This window comes from Schistocerca nitens, chromosome 6 (assembly GCF_023898315.1).
Source record: "Schistocerca nitens isolate TAMUIC-IGC-003100 chromosome 6, iqSchNite1.1, whole genome shotgun sequence".
NCBI classification, from domain to species: domain Eukaryota; kingdom Metazoa; phylum Arthropoda; class Insecta; order Orthoptera; family Acrididae; genus Schistocerca; species Schistocerca nitens.
In genome coordinates this window covers 539,695,572-539,716,831 of record NC_064619.1, presented here as the reverse complement: position 1 = coordinate 539,716,831, position 21,260 = coordinate 539,695,572, and the positions used below count along the sequence as shown (strand labels likewise).

At 40.3% G+C, this 21,260-nt stretch overlaps 1 protein-coding gene across 2 annotated transcripts in view; it reads right to left on the bottom strand.

Annotated features, from left to right (window-relative positions):
- The window catches only part of LOC126262826 (WD repeat-containing protein 89), a 265,014-nt gene that overhangs the window by 118,697 nt on the left and 125,057 nt on the right, over nt 1-21,260 (bottom strand). For both annotated transcript variants that reach the window (XM_049959675.1, XM_049959676.1), the window contains exon 8: nt 15,698-15,789. In XM_049959675.1, coding sequence (XP_049815632.1) covers nt 15,698-15,789 — 92 coding nt within the window. The remainder of the gene's footprint in view (nt 1-15,697; nt 15,790-21,260) is intronic.

Here is a 21,260-nt window from a genome sequence, read left to right as displayed (position 1 = left end):
TTGTTCTCACACCATTGCTTGGCAGTGCCCTCCAAGTAGAAAAATACGTTAGTCAAACACACGGTGTCGTCCCATTTTTTAAATTTGGCTATACGCTCACATACGTTCAGCCACTTGTTTGGATCGTGGTCATCGTCACTAGAGAACCCAGAAGGATGTCTCATGCAGTGGCACACAGTTGCTGTCATCGTAACGTCCTCTTCTTCTTCTGTCTCCAGTAGATTGCCATCTGTTGAATATGGCTCGAACTCAGGTTTCTTGCCATGTAATGGCGGCTGTGTCATGGCCTGATGGGAGCCACTGTGTTGTCGATAATGTGCGCTATCACAAGTTCCAACACCCAGTGCCTCCACCAGAATAATGTCGCGTGGAAGAAGTTGTAATTAGATGAATGACAAACACTAACTTCACTTAACAAAGGTTTATTCAGCACCTGCACATACAAGAGCGCAGAGCGAACTGCCTCCGGCCAGAATACATACAGTATATATACAGCTACAGGACATTCTAGTACAATGATTCTTGACATCTGTGGATGCTTCTAGAATGCACTCAAACCAAATATAGAAATTAAAATTGTACAGTCCAGGTGAGTTTTGAACTCTCGACTCTCCATGCAACAGTTTAGTATCATGACCACTACATCACGGTTGTACTCAGCATCTTCTGCGCCAATATCATTAGGATGCACCATGTATTTACATGGTTTCAGTCCTCTGAAAAGTCTAACAATCTCTGAAACGCTGCACATGCATTCTTTAATGCAAAAGGCATCTTCCTGTATTGATAATGGCCCCAATGTGAAGAAAATCCAAAAATCTCAGTGTTCTATATGATTTGCAGTAATCCAGTGATTCATTTTCTGTTGGTACCCAGTGCCTCATAACGTACATAGCTGGCAATGGCCCTTGTGGAAAAAAAGTCCTTAAATTTCAAAAGAAACTATTCCATCCATTCTTCCCTTTAGGTGCTTTGCATTCCCTTGTAATGCAGTTTCAATGGCATCTGGTAGTTCCATGGTCAACACTCCTTGTGTTCCATCCTTCCTCCTCCAGGATATCCACATTAGAGATTAACAACCCCTTCACCATAAATCCCCGCCACTGAAATTCTCCACAAACATCATTTTCTCACTATTTATCTCTTGTCAACATTCTTCTTCCTAAGCAAACTGCCTGATCCAATATGGCATTTACTTCCAATGATTCCTCACACATAAAATTCCTACAGGCAAACTAGACTCAACATTACCAAAAAGCAATTTCTTGGCACCCTGAGAAAAACAACTGTGTGAATTGAGTCTTAGTGTGATTGAACACAGTTTAAATGGTTTGTCATTTGCAATAGAGACACCTCACAACATCACTAAACTGGCAGCAGTTTCATCTAATTGAAACATTTTCCCATCAAGCTCCAGCATATGCTGCCAAAGATCAGTTTTGGTCCAATGCAAATACACGAAACTGTACCCCAGAATTGTGTCACAGCCCTCACTCGCATGTGGCACATCTCTGCACACCGTTAAAATTTAACTGTACTCGAGCAAATATCTATATCCACTTATCCCAATAGCGTGACATCTTTAGCCCCCATTCCACATAATCTATACCATAGTGGGTTCCATTGTTTATGTTCCACCAAATGCCAATTGGCACGTGTGCTACTGTGTCCAGTAACATCTGGCAATGCCACTTTCCACCTCAACATACAACTTTCTGGCACCCAGTCATACTGAGAATGACTGTAGATGGACCTCCAGTTCCCTTTGGAATTTAATGTCTGGTTCTTTTCCAGTCCCCTACCTCTGAAACTGCTGGGACCTCTGCCTCTACCACCATTGCCGCCAGGCAGGTGGCATTGCCTCCTCACATCCTTGTTTCCTTGACATCTCAGAAGGTAATCCTCTTAAAAATGTGTCATGTGCCCCCTACTCAGCCTCTCATAAAACCACCTTATTCACCATAGCATTCTGTCCAATCTCATATGTACTCCCATTGATCTTTCTTATTCAGTCTGACAATTATTCCACTTTGACGCGGCACAGCCTAGTCATATGTCCAGAGTGTTTATACAAGGGTTGCAACTTAAATAGTGGCAACTATTTATTCACAACATACAAAAGAGTTACATGTTTGCACCTGTTACTGTCCTTCAAAGTAGTCACCAGTGTTGTGTAGAACCCGTTGCCAGTGATGTGGAAGGCATAGGATACCGTTAGCAGTGCCTGTTCTGTTGATGGTGCGAATGGAGCGGTCTACTGCCTGTCAAATCTCTGGAACAGTTCTGAAGCAAATGCCACAAAGTGGTTCCTTCATCTTCAGAATCAAATGAAAGTCACAAGGACTTAAGTCCAGGGAGTATGGTGGATGGTACAGTACTTCCCAGTCACATTCACCGAACAGAGCAGCCACAGCTTGCGCTGTATGCACCCACACATTGTCGTGCAAAATGATGGGTGGGTTGCGCAGAAAGTTCTGTACGGCAATGCTGATTCCCCGCATGCCTCTTGATGACCTTGATGACACTGTCATGCTGTATGACCTCTGGCACATTCAATCTTGATCCAACTCCATTGTTTCTGTTTAGAAAACATAGTGACGCTGTTACGTTAGACTGCTTGCTCACAAGCAACTTTTTCCCTCGATTGTGCGCATGCCAGTGATGTGGGACGGGTGAGTCCATTTCCTTGGAGGTAAGGTAGGTATGTCAACAACGTTCGCTATCAGCGACAATAATAGATTCCATTGCACAGTGTCTCCACATCAGTGTTGCCACTATTTAAGTTTCAAATCTAGTATGTGAAACATACAACGGATCTTGATACTGTACATGGAGCTGAATGACCTTCGAAGTTATACTGTGTACATCTAACAGGTACTAGCCATTACCTCTGAAGTGCGACAAATCTACTGACTCATTACTTGTAACAAAATTCACCTTGCAAGAGGCACAGTATTCAAACTCTTTCCATGACTAAATCATGCAACAACAATTAAATTTCCTTTAACTCACCATACCATAGGCTGTAGGCTCAGGCATTGCTCTAAAAAGGAGATGTCAGTATTTTGATAGTAGTGAAGAATGCGTCAGTCAGATCGTTTTGTGCTTTTCCTAATTTCTTTATTACGGCTCTCCACCACGATTCATAACAAGCAGTGGCAGTGTGGTTGAGGCAGCGAGTTGCCTGCCGCATGTGATGCATGATGTCCAGCAATGCTGACAGACTGCAGTATGGCCAAGTAATGGTTTAACATCACTATGGAGGCATGGTTGCCCGTGCTTTAATACTGATTTACCCAAGACATTTTGCTGACTAAAATAAATAAATCATTGCCACCTTTTATATACATTACGTTATCAAACAGCACGTGTCGGGCAACCTTTTGCTGGTGTGGGTGCTTGCCCAGCTAATTGTCCTAAAAGGACAAATTATCTCAGCGGGACAGGGACCGCCGCCATCGCGACCTTGGGACCCCGTGGGGCCCGATTTTTTTTATCAGTTGCTGACCCTCGAATCATGAAACGACGCGACGCAGTCATGTTTCGATTCATGAGGGTCAGCAACTGACATCACTATGTCCCTGGACTCAGCAGCTAAGGTGATGATTATGGGTCTCCATCATGATTCATTAAAAGCAGTGGCCTCCCGTGTGTGTGCATGATGTCCGTCAATGCTGATAGAGTGCAGCACGGCCGAGCAGTGGCTTAATATCACTGCTTCTGTCAGCAATGTACCCAGACTTGACAGCTAAGGCATTGGCAGCCGAGGTGTGGCTGATGTCTCCAGCACTATCCAGCTGGTCACAATGGGTGACCCACTGTAGTAGTTCTGTGGTCGGTGCACTGTTTCCCAGGGCTCAACTGACCCCATGCCAGCGACAGCACTGCACCTCATTGTCTCAGGCCAGGCCACTGTATGCAAAACACTTCTGTGGTCACTGGTGTGGAAAGGCTTCCGCTTTGGTGGTGCTGTGGCATCTACTTCCATATCTTGCCTGGACGGCTTGCCTCGCAACATAGCTTGTAAGGCAAAACATACGTGCCTGTGGTTGCCTTTCCCATAATTTACATCCTACTTTGGGTGTTTCTGACCAAATATGGCCAGTGTGCTACTGAAGGATTAATGCTATCACGAACAGCCTAATATCAACAAAATCACAAGGGTCCTGGTAAAAGAATAGTGAACTATCTACAGATAGAAAAAATTGCAGATCAAACAGTTGGTTGCAGCTGTAAAGAACACCTTCCTACAAGAAAAAATATAGGACAGGATTGAAAAATTGTTATATAGTGTCATTAAGAATAGAATAATTCATAATTAATTTCTTCAATCAGGAAAGCTTGCTTATTGTGAGGTGACAAAGAGATAAGATGCCAACATACTATTGAACTGTAAAGAATACAGTACTCATTTGAATGAAAGGCTGCACAATCCTGGTAGTGTAAATATGGATATTACAACCATGATGGAAGTGGAGACAGTAACATACAAACTGATACAACATGGTATGGAAAGTTTTGGAAGAATGTAAATAATTTAGGAGTAAAGATAACAACTCACTTAACACAGAGGTGTTAAGTTTTTGACATGGATGTAAATTGATTTTAAATTTAGACAGCTTTAGGACAAATCTCTTTCTCTCTTTCAAGTACACACACACGCGCACGTGCGGACACACACACACACACACACACACACACACACACACACACAATTTTACAGTTACACTGTGCTGGATGAATACACAACGCCGGGACTGCAGTTCTGCAGGTAGACTGAGGTATTGGGGTGAGAAGTTCTCTCAGGTGGAGAGAGTGACGGGAAAAGGGTGGCAGAGAGTCAGAGGCAAGTAGGGAAAAGCAGCAAATGGCTGCCTCCTTCTGCCATCCTCCTGCCTTTCTTCCCACTCCACTCAACAAAGCCCTTCACCCCAGTCAACCCACAGAACAGCAGTCTCAGCATTGTGTATTCGGCCAGCACAATGTATACTACCTGATCAAAAGAAGGCGCAATTGACTACTACATGTCACAAGGGGCAGATCCGCCACTAAAATATGATTCTGTGGAGATATTATAAACTTTCAGGGGGATTGATAAGGGTAAATGTATCAACTTGAGGTAAGGGACCTGTTTGGAAAAAACCATGTCTGAAATTATGACCAAAAATCATTCTGATAACTGTGACAATGGAATAATGTCCTGCACTGTTGTCGCTAAGATGCAGGGTAGGCAACTTTCAGAGGTGATAGTATTGACCAAACAAGAAAAAAATTATCAATAAATATGGGCTCTAAAGTGCATATCCTAAGAGCTAACAGCATTTGTTCATTCTGACTACTGTGAAACACATCGCTTCTACTAAAGAACTCCCCGTAGCTCTTAAGATTTGCATTTTAGATCCCATATTTACTGGACATTTTTTTCTTGTTTTGGACTATACCACCTCCTCCAGAAATATGGTAACTACTGAGCTTCCAGGAGAAGAGACGTTTTTTCGCAGTATCGAAGATGAACAAGCGCTCATAGCTCTTAAGGTATGCATTTTAGAGCCCATGTTTATGAGACATATTTTCTTGTTTCGATCCATAATACCACCTCTGAAAGTTGTCTACCCTGCAATCTTACAAAAAACAGTACCAGTACATGTATGTCACTTTCAGAGATATCAGAATGATTTTCACTTATAACTTTCAACTTGATTGTTCCTGGACCATGGTCCCTTAACTCAAATTGGTACATTTATCCTTCTCCATTATCCCTGAAAGTTTGTAACTTCACCATGGAATCACCCTGTTTAAAAAGAGGAGGGGAGTAATTTGTTGGCAGTAAAGAAGAGGTAACAGTGGACCCCAAGCCGACTATTGGTGATGTGATGGTAAAAAGGAAATGCAACACAAAAAGCACAGCTAAACCATGACCAGGAAGACCTCATGTAGTGATCGGCAGGCCCCAGTGAGCACTGCGGAGGGTGACTGGAAAAAATTACATGAATCAGTGGAAGGAATCACTTCTGCGTTTCAAAGTGCTACCAGCTGTCCAATTAACATGAGATGTGTGCACAGGGAGTTAAAAAGAAGGGGTACAATAGTCGAGCAGTCCTGCCACGCATTTCTGTAGTTGATGCTAAACTACACCTGAGATGGTGTAAAGAGCAACACCACTGGACAATGGATGACCACACAATGAGTATTTAGTGCCAACAGCAAAGTACAGAGGAGGTGGTGTTACAGAATGGGGGTGTTTTTTGTGGTTATGGTGTGAGCCCCTTATTACACTCAAGAAAACACTAATGCAGAAGGATATGAACACATTTTGCAGCAGTGTGTGCTGCACACAGAAGAGAAATAGTTCAGAGATGACTGTATTAGCATGATAATGCACTCTGTAATAAAACAGAATCTGTGAGGCAATGGTTTGTGGACAATAACATTAGTGAAATGGACTTGCCTGCTGAAAGCCCCAACATGAACCCAATGGAACATCTTTGGGCTGAGTTAGAATGTCAGCTTTACTCCAGATCCTAGCATCCAGCTACATTCTCTGCTTTTGGCTCTTAAGGAAGAATAAGCTGCCATTCCTGCACAAACATTCAGCCACCCCATCAAAAGTGTCCCTAGCTATCACAACGGTGAAGAGTGGGCACACCGTACTAAGGTCAACAGATAGGTGTTCAGATATACAGTAGTTTTAAAGTTACATCTATGAGAATTGGCGTCTCAGTTATAAATAAAGTAAAAAAAAAAATGTGTGTTTCAGTGTTTTTGGAAATTAAGGGGGTGAAATAGGGGATGAGATTTTTATGAAATATTTCATTATGAAAAATCAACCAATGGAAACTCCAGGTTGGAATGTCAACATTACAACGGAAAGGATAGATTGCTATTCACAATAAAGATGACACATTGAGTTGCAGACAGGCACAAAGGAACGACTGTTCCATACTTATCTTTTGGCCAAAGCCTTCTTCAGAAACACACACACACACACACACACACACACACACACACACACACACACACACACACACACACACTCATTCACAAAAGCGAGCATATCTCATACACATATGATGACCATCTCCGGTAACTCAGACCAGAATGCAACTGTCATGTGAACAAAAGCAGTAATCTGGAGGAAAACACTTAGAAGGTGAAACAAATCCACTAAAGTGAGTCCACACTACTTTCTCTGTCCTCTTCTGGGGTATTGCTGTGCAGTGTGATGGACACTGAAAAAGTTCAAAGAAGGGCAACTTGTTTTGTATTATCACAATATGGGAAATAGATACTTCATCTCCTACCTCCCAAACTCTGGCAATATCCTTTTTTCCAGGTGTGCTAGTCTTGCAAGTTTTGTAGGAGAACTTATGTGAAGTTTGGACGATAGGAGATGAGATAATGGCAGAAGTAAAGCCATAGGAAAGGGTCATGAGTAATGCTTGGGTAGCTCAGTTGGTAGAGCACTTCCCTGTGAAAGGTAAAGGTCCTGAGTTTGAATCTCTGTCCAGACACAGTTTTAATCTGCCAGGGAGTTTCATATCAGCACAAAAACCACTACATAGTGAAAATTTCACTGTAGTTGAGAAACAGTCTGAAAGTGGTTCTATGAAACCTCTGGAGACACTTAAGTTCTTAAGTGGTTGTTCAGAAATTGCTATACACAATATTTAAAAGAGTATGGAAATAAAATATGGCACCTTGGAATGGACACACAGTGTGATCATTTCACTTTTTAAAGAGGATGTTGGAAAGAAGTGTGTCAATTTCAGTGGCTTAATTTTGCTTCCACAAGCCTTAATGTCAACAAGTCATTCCTTGAGAGCAGAATACTAAAATCTACATCCGAGGAAGAATTACGTGGCAGGAAGAACTACATGGCTTTGACCTCATTTTTACCATAACAATTCTATACAAAAAATACCAGAAAAAATAAAATACTTATAATAGTACTTTTGGAGATCACCTATACTCACACAGAACATCCATGCAAGAGTACAACAGTTATACGATGATACAAACTGCTGTTCAAAGGCCCTGAGTAGAAGATCATATTAATTCAAAATGAAGTGCTATGTCCCCTGCCATTCCTACTTATCACCATAATGGATGAAGCTTTAAAAGCAGTAAAAAAAAATAATTCAATACCTAATTCTTTAGTCTCTGCTGAAAATGTAATGATTTGAGGTTAGGCAACGCAAGTGGAAGTACAAGAAGTAAAGTAGAAATCTGGCATAAAGAAATTATAGCTATGGGTCTCAAAATCAGTAAAACCAAGATATAGGATTTAGTATTCAGCACAGATGCTCAAATAATCCATCTATAAATTGGAAACACACTGAAAAAAGACACAGTTGGTGGACCACTAACCAAATCACACTATTTATCTAGCATTGCCTCTTCAGATAACACCATATACCAAGAGATTGTAACCACAATACAAAAATCCTCCAAAATCCTACCACAGAATGTGTCAGATACTTTAAGATGAAATATTTTAAAGGGTTCCAAGACTAGCCTTAGATAACATACCTCTATTTATACTGGAATATGGCTTGGAGATTGCAGCTTCTACAGTACCAACAGCCATCTTCAGGCATCAGCAATGTGTTTCCCTTGTTCTTGCCAACAAAAGAGAAAAATAAGAGATACCTGACAATACTCAGGATTAGAAAAAAGCCTATTGGAGCTCCAAGAAGTAAAACAAATACAATAGTAGAATCATACGTAGAGAACGGCTTCATGCAGGACCACTAAAGTATGTTTTGGTAAAAATGTTCCTGGGAAGACACCAAGAGGAAGCCTTCATGACAGCAGCAAGAAGCAGAGCTCCAGGGACTTCAAAACCAATGATACCGACTGATGTCAAATAAATGAACAAGAACTGTGGACGGACAAAACATTATGGAAAGGGCTAATGCAGAACTGCTCCTGTCTTGCAGGAGTGAGGAAACGGCTAGGAGAAGAAGCCAATAAAAAATAGCACTTTGTCATTTTCCCACTCTCAAAGGAAGTTAATACGTGACTGTTAATCTTATGGCATGCTGTGTACTATATTGATGCTTACTGTGTATTTCCAAACCACTTTAGATATTAACAATAAATTGTGTGTGTAGGTTATCAAACAGCCATATTCAACAATGGTAATCTGGGAGGGAAAATAACCAAGTGAATTACAAAATATTGCTGTTAACCAAATTGAGGAGGCATTGAGCGACATGCAGGTTCATTTAAAAGTAGACTAAGCCATTGGATCAAGTCCTCCTTCAGATTTAGAAAAACAGCCGTACATTCATAAGCGCACAACTGACACATACGTAAGCAGTATTGTCTCTGGATGCTGTGGCCTTAATGCATTAACAATTTTGGCTGGGGTGAGTATTGAGGAAACAAAAGAGGCATGGGGAGCGAGAGGGATACAATGAGGGAGAGGGAGAGGGAGATGGAGATGGAGATGGAGTGGGAGGGGGAGGGGGGAGACAGAGACAGTGGGAGAGAGAAAGAGAGAGAGAGATGACAGTGTAGGGCTGGGAGGATGATACTGTAGTGCTGTCTAGGGGAGTGTGAAGGGATGTGGCAAGGCAAGATGGCGAGTTGCTAGGTGCAGCATTCGAAGTCTACAGGAAATGCTGTGTGGCTAGGGCCTCCCATCGGGTAGACCGTTCGCCTGGTGCAAGTCTTCCGAGTTGACGTCACTTCGACAACTTGCGTGTCGATGGGGATGTAATGATGATGATGATGATGATAAGGACAACACAACATGCAATCCCTGAGCGGAGAAAATATCTGACCCAGCCGGGAATCGAACCCGGACCGTTACGTATGACATTCCGTCGCGCTGACCACTCAGCTACCAGGGGTGGACATTCGAAGTCTATGATTGGAGGAAAGTGGGGAGGAGAGATGAAGAAAAGAGGAAGGACTAAACAGATGCAGTGAGGGGATAGAAGGTATATGTGAGGCTGGAGTGAGAGCAGGGTAGGGGACAGAGCTAGACGGAGGACAGGGACCAAAGAAAGTTGAGGCCCAGAGACAATAGTAGCTACCTGTAAGTGAGTTGTGAGGTAGGTGTGTGTGTGTGTGTGTGTGTGTGTGTGTGTGTGTGTGTGTGTGTGTGATGTCTTTCTAAATCTGGAGGAGGACTGTGTTTATTAACTTACTTCACTTTTACTTGTACCTGTAATGTGCAATTCTGCAACTTGATGCCTCCTCTATGTGGTAAACAGACATTTCTTTTTATTTGCTTGAGGGAGACCAAGATGAATACATGTGTGAGAAAAATAATGCAAGAAAGATATTGTTATATACACTGAAAAACAAAACACAATCGAAACACAAAGTACAGAAGCAGATTCTTTAGATTCTTTTAATCAGCCTTCTGTTGATAAAAAAAAGGGGGGGGGGGGGAGAACTGGGCTATAAAAATATACTCTTTTTCCACATGTTAATGTGCAACTCATGATACTTGACCAGAAAAAACTTGAACACTGAATGGACAAATATCATCAGTTCAGAATTACTTTATGATTGATAACTAATGGACCACCCTCCACTAATCTCATGATACCTATAGCTGAAGCAACCACATGAAGTTGCCAAACCTTCACACCACCACTACAACACTTCCTGCTTACAATGTGAGTCTCAGGCAGCTTGCTGTACTGTGTGGTTGTTGCACCCTGTGATTTTGTTTGTTGCCATTTTTTACCATTTCAGGAGCTATTATTTTACTTGTTGCTACTGTTATTTGTTGTGTGGTACTAAAAAATGTCAAAAGACGCTCGGCAGAAACAAAAGTGCAAAACTTCTGCGTCTTTCTCTTGTCCAGAGGATTGCCATATGAGGTCAGTCAAGATACACGTTTTGCGCATTATGTGCCTACTTTGACACTGAAATACCATAATGTTGGCTCGCTGCTCTGTGTTCACAATGTAATCGATAGAACTGCTGCAACTCTGAACATAAACAAGCACACTATAGTGAAGGCTGGCAAAGAAATGTTCGAGAAATAAAATTAATCTAGAATAACATTGAAGCTCAAAATTCTTGGGGAAGAAATGTTATGTGGATAAGCACAATATGAATATACATTCACTTGCTGAGGATGCAGTTTGTCATCAGGTTTACAATTATTATTTCAGAAAGGAAAATCCAACACTCAGTAAGTTACTGGACACCCTTAAAGAATCAGGTCTTTTTCAAGGCAATCACACACTTTTTTCCATTAAATAATAATAGTCACAGTTAAATACTTCACAGGTCTGTCATAGTGACGAGAATGATATCAGTGGAGGTTTTCCATTGTCACCATAAAAATGAAGTTGCATGTTTAAAGAGCACAGTTTATGTAACAGAATTATATTTTCATAAGTTTTGACATTTTAATAAAAAGGCCTTATCAGCAACTAACCCCAAGTGAAACTCATCTCCGGAATTCAGTCTATATTACATAAAATCAATATTACTGTTTACACTATTGCCAAAATACTGAAGTAATGATTTTCGTATCGCTCTTGTTCTTTCTCCCAATATTGGTTGGCCTACTTAATATAAGTTTTCTCACAACAATGAACATGCATAAAACTAATATTCTGTTATGTTAGAGATAAGTAGGTTGATCAAAAAAATTAACAACAGTTTAATTATAAACCTAGCAATCCATTTCTTGTAAAAAATTGTTATGGGTGACCTTTTAGCACATGGCATGCGAGCGGACCATTGAGCATCTACACCTACCTCTACATCTACATACATACTCCGCAATCCACCATACGGTGCGTGACGGAGGGTACCCCGTACCACAACTAGCATCTTCTCTCCCTGTTCCACTCCCAAACAGAACAAGGGAAAAATGACTGTCTATATGCCTCTGTACGAGCTCTAATCTCTCTTATCTTATCTTTGTGTCTTTCCGCGAAGTATAAGTTGGCGGCAGTAAAATTGTACTGCAGTCAGCCTCAAATGCTGGTACTCTAAATTTCCTCAGCAGCGATTCACGAAAAGAATGCCTCCTTTCCTCCAGAGACTCCCGCCCGAGTTCCTGAAGCATTTCTGTAACACTCGCGTGATGATCAAACCTACCAGTAACAAATCTAGCAGCCCGCCTCTGAATTGCTTCTATGTCGTCTCTCAATCCGACCAAATAGGGATCCCAAACACTTGAGCAGTACTCAAGAATAGGTCGTATTAGTGTTTTATAAGCGGCATCCTTTACAGATGAACCACATCTTCCCAAAATTCTACCAATGAACCAAAGACGACTATCCGCCTTCCCCATAACTGCCATTACATGCTTGTCCCACTTCATATCGCTCTGCAATGTTATGCCCAAATATTTAATCGATGTGACTGTGTCAAGCGCTACACTACTAATGGAGTATTCAAACATTACGGGAATCTTTTTCCTATTCATCTGCATTCATTTACATTTATCTATATTTAGAGTTAGCTGCCATTCTTTACACCAATCACAAATCCTGTCCAAGTCATCTTGTATCCTCCTACAGTCACTCAACGATGACACCTTCCCGTACACCACAGCATCATCAGCAAAAAGCCGCACATTGCTATCCATCCTATCCAAAAGATCATTTATGTAGATAGAAAACAACAGCGGACCTACCACACTTCCCTGGGGCACTCCAGATGATAGCCTCACCTCTGATGAACACTCACCATCGAGGACTACGTACTGGGTTCTATTACTTAAGAAGTCTCTGAGCCACTCACATATTTGGGAACCAATCCCATATGCTCGTACCTTAGTTAGGAGTCTGCAGTGGGGCACCAAGTCAAACGCTTCCCAGAAGTCAAGGAATATGGCATCTGTCTGATACCCTTCATCATATTTAACTGAAATTATCTCGTGTTAGAAAACTCTGCCAGAGTTTCAGTTTGGAGCAGATAAAATATGATGCATTCTTAACATTTCATGTGCTTTAACGTGTTGATCTAACTTCAATAAGTTTCCCGCGCGTTGAAAATTCAGTGATGTCATGGGAAAATGCATTTTTGTAAATTGTCAGTATATCAGCTTAATAAGTTGTTGCCACCAATGAAACTAAAATGAGAACATAGTGCAGCTCCTCCAGAACATATTTGTAAAGTGGGTAGTTTCCAACTTTGAATGACTTGAATGAAATGTAAGATTACGCGTGCATTCTGTGCAGGACGTAGCAACTCTGTTCTGTGCCTCCACATGTGCCTCCTAAACTGTCAATCTTAAAATGATTCTGAATTGACTATAGAACTCAATTTCTGTTTATAACAAGCAGTTGCCTTAACCACTAGGGTATCTGAGTATGTCTCCCGGCCTGACTCGAACTTTCATGTTTCCTGTATGAATATTAAGAGCTTAGTAGCTAGTACTATGAAAAGGAAAAATTAAAGGGAATTTTGGAGAAAAGGGAAGTACCTGTACGAATATTAATAACTTGTACTGTAAACCAGTAATAAAAAAAGAAAGGAAGCCTGAAAGTTGGCAGTGGTATTGGGAAATAGCTGAATCTTTAAAAGCTCTGGAGCCAGAAGGAATCCTTATCAGACCTATACTCAAACTGGATATGAGTTAGCTCCTCTTTTAAACATAATATACCAAGGATCCCAGAAATAATGAAACATGTCTTGTGGTCAGAAGAAAGTACAAGTCACAACTGTCTACAAGAAGGATAGTGGAAGTGATCCACAGAACAATCACAACATTCTTGTCACCCTCTTGTTGTAAAACCTTAGTAGATAACTCTGAGCTCAAATTTAATGCAGTATCTCGAACACAATGACCTGCTCCATGCTAATCATCACAAATTCTAGAAAGACTGATCATGTGAAACCCAACTTGCACTTTTCTCACGTGACATCCTGGAAGTCACAGATCTAGGCAGCCAGGTAAAAGTAGTATTTCCCGACTTTCGGAAAGGAATAAACTCAATACCACACATACTTATTATCAAAAGTCAGACCATCTAGGGCAAGCAAAATTGCAGCTAACATGAGGATTTTTGGTAGTGATGATGCAGCATGTTATTTTGGACAGAGAGTCATTGACAGATGTAGAAGTAAATTCAAGAGTAACACAGGCAAGTGTTGTTGAGACTCTTTCTGTTAATATTGTATTTTAATGACCTTGCAGACAATACTAAAAGTAACCAGAAACTTTTTGCAGATGATGTTATCCATAATGAAGAACTGTCTGAAAGAAAAGTTGCACAAATATTAAATCAGATTCTCATAAGATGTCAAAGAGATGAAAAGATGGATAAATTGTTTAGTATCCTATGATTCCAGTATCAATGAATCACAATTGGAATTGGTGAATTCACACAAATACGTGGATGGAGCAATTTGTAGGAATATGAAATGAGAAGCTCACATAAACTCAGTCGTAGGTAAAGCAGGTGCCAGACTTTGATTCATATGTAGAATACTAGGGAAATGCCATCAATCTACACAGGAGATTGCTCACAAAGTACTCATGTGACCCATCTTGGACTATCGTTCAGGTGTGTGGGCCCTGTACCAAACAGAGGGTCATGGAGCTGCTGATGGAACTTAACTGACACAGACGAAACCAAAAAAATGGCTCTGAGCACTATGGGACTCAACTGCTGATGTCATAAGTCCCCTAGAACTTAGAACTACTTAAACCTAACTAACCTAAGGACAACACACACATCCATGCCCGAGGTAGGATTCGAACCTGCGACCGTAGCGGTCGCACGGTTCCAGACTGTAGCGCCAGAACCGCTCGGCCACCAGCGGCCGGCACAAACGAAACAATGAAAGCCTACTTGCAAAGTTTCAAGAACCAGCTTCAAGTGATGAATCTATGGATACACTATCCCCCCCACCCGCCATATATGTCACTACTATAAGGATGACTTGTAACAGCGGATTCACTATGTGTGACATTCAGATACTCCCTTCCAGCATAAACTTCTCTGAGCAAAACAGTTGACAATTATCTCTCCAGAATATCTTGCATTATCACAATACCACTGGACTAAGCCTCCACAAACCTGTTTCCCATTGCCTCACCTTACCTTTTTCCCTTTTCTTCTCTGTCATTTATTTTCCACACCATTCTTCCCCCACCCAGATTGCACTACCTACCCCCCCCCCCCCCCCCCCCCGGTCACCATGCAGGAATTATTCTCTCTCTCTTTCAGTCTTTCCTCCCTCTCTCCTTCAGTCCCTCTACCCTTCTCTCCCCCCTTCCAGTCCCCCACTCTGCACTCTATCTTCATCTCTTCACTCCAACCCTCCTTTCCCCCTCTCCTCTCTACATATTTTATAGGCTCTACCCTTTCAGAAGACATTTCATCTTTTTGTACAGCTGCTGAGACATACGTCTTCTTCACTCCTGCCTCATTGAATACCACTAACCTTCCTTGTCTTGTGTGTTCTCCCCTATCTTCTTGCTACATCCATAAGCCCAGGAGACTGCTCAATGGCTGTGGTAATGTATGTGTGTGTGTGTGTGTGTGTGTGTGTGTGTGTGTGTGTGTGTGTGTCAATGTGTGTACTTTTTGCCAGTTGGAAAATTAGTTAGTATTCTATTCTGTTACGTGTATCTATGAGCCACACATCAGTCCACTATGGGTGAGTGGTTGATTTTCCTTTATTTTTACATACTGTACCATTCATGAATCTCCTTATTGTAATGTGAATAAGTTATTTATCAAAGCATCATTATAGATCCTACCTTTTTAGTGAAGAGTATCCTGCAATTATTAAGAGACCACCATCTTCTTGGTTGTGTGAGTTGACCAAATATGTGTTGTCAACAGTGTCATCCTGCAACAAAACAGCTATAGTTTCAATGTGGAAAGAATGTAACACAAATAAGTTCTCCCTTCTGCATATGAAAAATTCCATCATCAAAGTGATTTAATGTCAGTGTGGGCAAGAATCAGCACTGTTAAATGTACAGATCTACAGAAAGAAGGAAGAGGATAAAATGCATCATAAAAGTTAGTGTCATTACAATCAGAGCACTGGACAGGTCATCACTCACATGCAGTACATAACAAATACTTCCACCCACCTACAAACACACACACACACACACACACACACACACACACACATATATATATATATATTTGACAACAGCAAAATCTCAAAGGTAATAAGCTTTCAGAATGAAATTTTCACTCCGCAGTGGAGTGTGTGCTGATCTGAAACTTCGTGGTAGATTAAAACAGTGTGCAGACCCAGACTCGAACTTAGGACCTTTGCCTTTGACGGGCAAGTTTGAGTCTCACTGTGGCACACAGTTAATCTGCCCGAAAGTTTGGTAATAAGCTGTATTTAATGCTCTGATGTGTTACTACCGACATAATTTTAAAGTTTGCACAGCATTCAGTGTTCACTGAACAATAAGTATATGAGATACACCAAATCATATATACAGAAAAGATTTTTTTAAATATAACAGCATGGGAAGAAAGGAAACACAATGAAAGTCTTCTTATAAGGCAGCAGACAATTGACAAACATGGATAAAAGTTGTAAGATTCATTGACTTTCAGATGACTTTCCTTTAACTGTATAAATGAGAGTAAATGTGTCATGAAAACAGGCCTTCATAAGCATTTATCAGGAAAGCCTCTCTATATACAATGCCAATATAGACAAACTAGGGCCAGTACAGGACAGAAACTTACAACTGAATACTAGCAAACAATATATTTAGGTTAGTGTCAGGTATAACAGAATTTTGGTAAATGTTAACTGTTCATTTGGTTCTTAAATCTTCATTAATTTAAGGCAGTGTAGTGCCTCAAGAATTTCAGTGTAAATTCTAGAGACACTCGGCCTTCCACCATCTCGAACACCCGATATTTTAAGTACGAGTGTGGATGAGGGGAAGCGTATTTACTGCACCACCCATTTCTGTGTGCAGGTCAGAAGTTTGTTATGAAAAGACTGTAAGCATGGCAGTTCAATGACGCTGACAAGTGTTTGCCACCAACGTCACAGAAGCCGTGATGAAAAGCACAGGAATAATTATGCAGTATTCTTTGATGTGTTAGTGAAAGTGATTATGACAATAGACTTCTAACTTACTTCATGTCTTAGCTCTGAATGAGGCAAGATGCATGTGACGTCTATTAATTATTTGGTTGTTAAAACCATACAATTGTGATTATATTAAATAGAAGCTAATGGTTAATGACGCAATTGACTTGCAAGAGTTTGAATGTTTATGTGAAACTCGTGGAAATGAAAATATACCAGAACTGAACCCAAGTATTATGCTAATACCAAATTATTTCAATAGAGAGAGTGTGTCTTTTTTAGTTCCTCTAACCAGCATTATTTCTTCGGAGAAGAAGTTGTGGCAATCAACGCAGCCGCGTATCCACAGAAGCGGATCAGCTAAACGTTTCAAGTAAGTCAACTGTAGTAAGAGAAGTGTGAAGTTCGCAATCCAGTTTTGCACTGCTTCTCTCGTAGCTGAAACTGTTAGAGCAGGATGGACTATAAAACACTTTTGAAATATAAAACTGCTGTTAAAGTTCGTAATGATTCAGAACTTTAGAGCTGTCACAGTCTATAACTAGAATACTCTAACAAAACTTGATTCTGGCCTGAGACGCTGGAGTTGGCACCCGTGTGTGAGTGAGGTGTGCTTGCTTGTGTGTGTGTGTGTGTGTGTGTGTGTGTGTGTGTGTGTGTGTGTGTGTGTGTTTACTGGTGAAGGCAGTGGTGGAAAGCTATATGTGAGTGTCTTTTAATCGTGTCTGTCTGCAATTTGATGTGTCTTCTTTATGGCAAATAGCAATCTATATTTTCCTGCATTATAGATATTCCTACCTGGAGTTTCCAGTGTTTGATTTAATAAATCTTCTGTTAGATGTGACACTGTTAATACTCTAATGACTGAAAATTAATACGTAATATGTAAATGGCCCTCTGATATTTGTGTATGTTTCTCACATCCTGTATACTCTGCACGGACAAAACAATTTTATAAATGAGATGAATTCATAGTCTTGTAACTCCCTCAGGATTAAAAATTTGCAGTGTAGTACTTGAATGAACTGCAAAAGGACTAAACCACACAGAAATGTGAGGACTTCTCTTTGTTGAGGAATGCTACGATTAGTACTATAATTATTAATAATAATAATAACAATAATAATAATAATAATAGCTGGAGAAAATTTCGAGCTTTCACACAATTATTATTATTTCCTTCCTTTCTCAAGCGTTATGTCTGGTTAAAAATGGAAAGTGACGCGGACCTTTATCAAGCGTGGCTTCCTTTTAACTGTACGGTATATGTTACATTGCATTTAGGAACTTTCGGGTAATTGAACATGTATCAATAATTACAGATTTCTGTAGTTGTATATATACGTTTGGATGTAGCTGTATTGCGTTGATGTACTGGTGGATATTGTGTGGTGTGACTCCTGTAGTTGATAGTATAATTGGTATAATGTCAACTTTATCTTGATGCCACATGTCCTTGACTTCCTCAGCCAGTTGGATGTATTTTTCAATTTTTTCTCCTGTTATCTTCTGTATATTTGTTGTATTGGGTATGGATATTTCAATTAGTTGTGTTAATTTCTTCTTTTTATTGGTGAGTATGATGTCAGGTTTGTTATGTGGTGTTGTTTTATCTGTTATAATGGTTCTGTTCCAGTATAATTTGTATTCATCATTCTCCAGTACATTTTGTGGTGCATACTTGTATGTGGGAACGTGTTGTTGTATTAGTTGATGTTGTACGGCAAGTTGTTGATGTATTATTTTTGCTACATTGTCATGTCTTTTGGTGTATTCTGTATTTGCTAGTATTGTACCTCCACTTGTGATGTGATATACTGTTTCTATTTGTTGTTTGCAAAGTCTGCGTTTATCTGTTGTGGTATTGGGATCTTTAATAATATGCTTGCTGTAATATCTGGTGCTTATTGTTTGATCCTGTATTGCAATCATGAATCCTTCCGTCTCACTGCATATATTGCCTTTTCTTAACCATGTGTTGGATGCGTCTTGATCGATGTGTGGCTGTGTTAGATGATACGGGTGCTTGCCATGTAGTGTTTTCTTTTTCCAATTTACTTTCTTCGTATCTGTTGATGTTATGTGAGCTAAAGGATTGTAGAAGTGGTCATGAAATTGCAATGGTGTAGCCGATGTATTTATATGAGTGATTGCTTTGTGTATTTTGCTAGTTTCTGCTCGTTCTAGAAAGAATTTTCTTAAATTGTCTACCCGTCCATAATGTAGGTTTTTTTATGTCGATAAATCCCCTTCCTCCTTCCTTTCTGCTTAATGTGAATCTTTCTGTTGCTGAATGTATGTGATGTATTCTATATTTGTGGCATTGTGATCGTGTAAGTGTACTGATTGCTTCTAGGTCTGTGTTACTCCATTTCACTACTCCAAATGAGTAGGTCAATATTGCCATAGCATAAGTATTTATAGCCTGTGTCTTGTTTCTTACTGTCAATTCTGTTTTAAGTATTTTTGTTAGTCTTTGTCTATATTTTTCTTTTAGTTCTTCTTTAATATTTGTATTATCTATTCCTATTTTTTGTCTGTATCCTAGATATTTATAGGCATCTGTTTTTTTCATTGCTTCTATGCAGTCGCTGTGGTTATCCAATATGTAATCTTCTTGTTTAGTGTGTTTTTCCCTTGACTATGCTATTTTTTCTTACATTTATCTGTTCCAAAAGCCATATTTATATCATTGCTGAATGCTTCTGTTATCTTTAGTAATTGGTTGAGTTGTTGATTTGTTTCTGCCAGTAGTTTTAGATCATCCATGTATAGCAAATGTGTGATTTTGTGTTGGTATGTTCCAGTAATATTATATCCATAATTTGTATTATTTAGCATGTTGGATAGTGGGTTCAGAGCAAAGCAGAACCAGAAAGGACTTAATGAGTCTCCTTGGTATATTCCACACTTAATCTGTATTGGCTGTGATATGATATTATTTGAATTTGTTTGGATATTAAGTGTGGTTTTCCAATTTTTCATTACTATGTTTAGGAACTGTATCAATTTATGATCTACTTTGTATATTTCCAATATTTCTGGTAACCATTAGTGGGGTACACTATCAAAAGCTTTTTGGTAATCAATGTACGCGTAGTGTAGCGACCTTTGTTTAGTTTTAGCTTGATATGTCACCTCTGCATCTATTATCAGTTCCTCTTTACATCCTCGTGCTCCTTTGCAGCAGCCTTTTTTTTCCTCATTCATAATTATGTTCTGTGTTGTATGTGTCATTAATTTCTGTGTAATGACTGAAGTTTATATTTTGTATATTGTTGGTAGGCACGTTATGGGGCGATATTCTGCTGGGTTTGCTGTGTCTGCTTGATCTTTAGGTTTCAGATAAGTTATTCCTTGTGTAAGTGTATCAGCGACTGTGTATGGGTCTGCAATGTAACTGTTAAATAATTTTATGAATATAATAGAAAGAAACATTAGACATGGGAAAAATATATTAAAAACCAAAGATGCTGTGACTTACCAAACGAGAAAGCGCTGGTAGATAGACACAATAAAAAACACACAACATACACACAAATTTCAAGCTTTTGCAACACACGGTTGTTTCATCAGGAAAGAGGGAAGGAGAGGGAAAGACGAAACGATGTGGGTTTTAAGGGAGAGGGTAAGGAGTCATTCCAATCCCGGGAGCGGAAAGACTTACCTTAGGGGGAAAAAAGGACGGGTATACACTCGCACACACACACATATCCATCCACACACAAACAAACACAAGCAGACATATGGAAAGGCAAAGAGTTTGGGCAGAGATGTCAGTCGAGGTGGAAGTACAGAGGCAAAGATGTTGTTGAGTGACAAGTGATGTACGAGGGACGGCAACTTGAAATTAGCGGAGGTTGAGGCCTGGTGGGTAACGGGAAGAGAGGATATATTGAAGGGCAAGTTCCCATCTCCAGAGTTCTGATAGGTTGGTGTCAGTGGGAAGTATCCAGATAACCCGGACAGTGTAACACTGTGCCAAGATGTGCTGGCCGTGCACCAAGGCATGTTTAGCCACAGGGTGATCCTCATTACCAACAAACACTGCCTGCCTGTGTCTGTTAATGCGAATGGACAGTTTGTTGCTCATTGCACACAGACCCAGTCTCTCCCATCTACTCAATCTCCCACTTTCAGCTCCACTCCCCCCATAACCTCAAAATTCTAGTCAACACAATCTGGAACCACAACACCCCAATTCAGTAGTTAATCCTGGTCCTACTCCAAATCCCATGCCACTT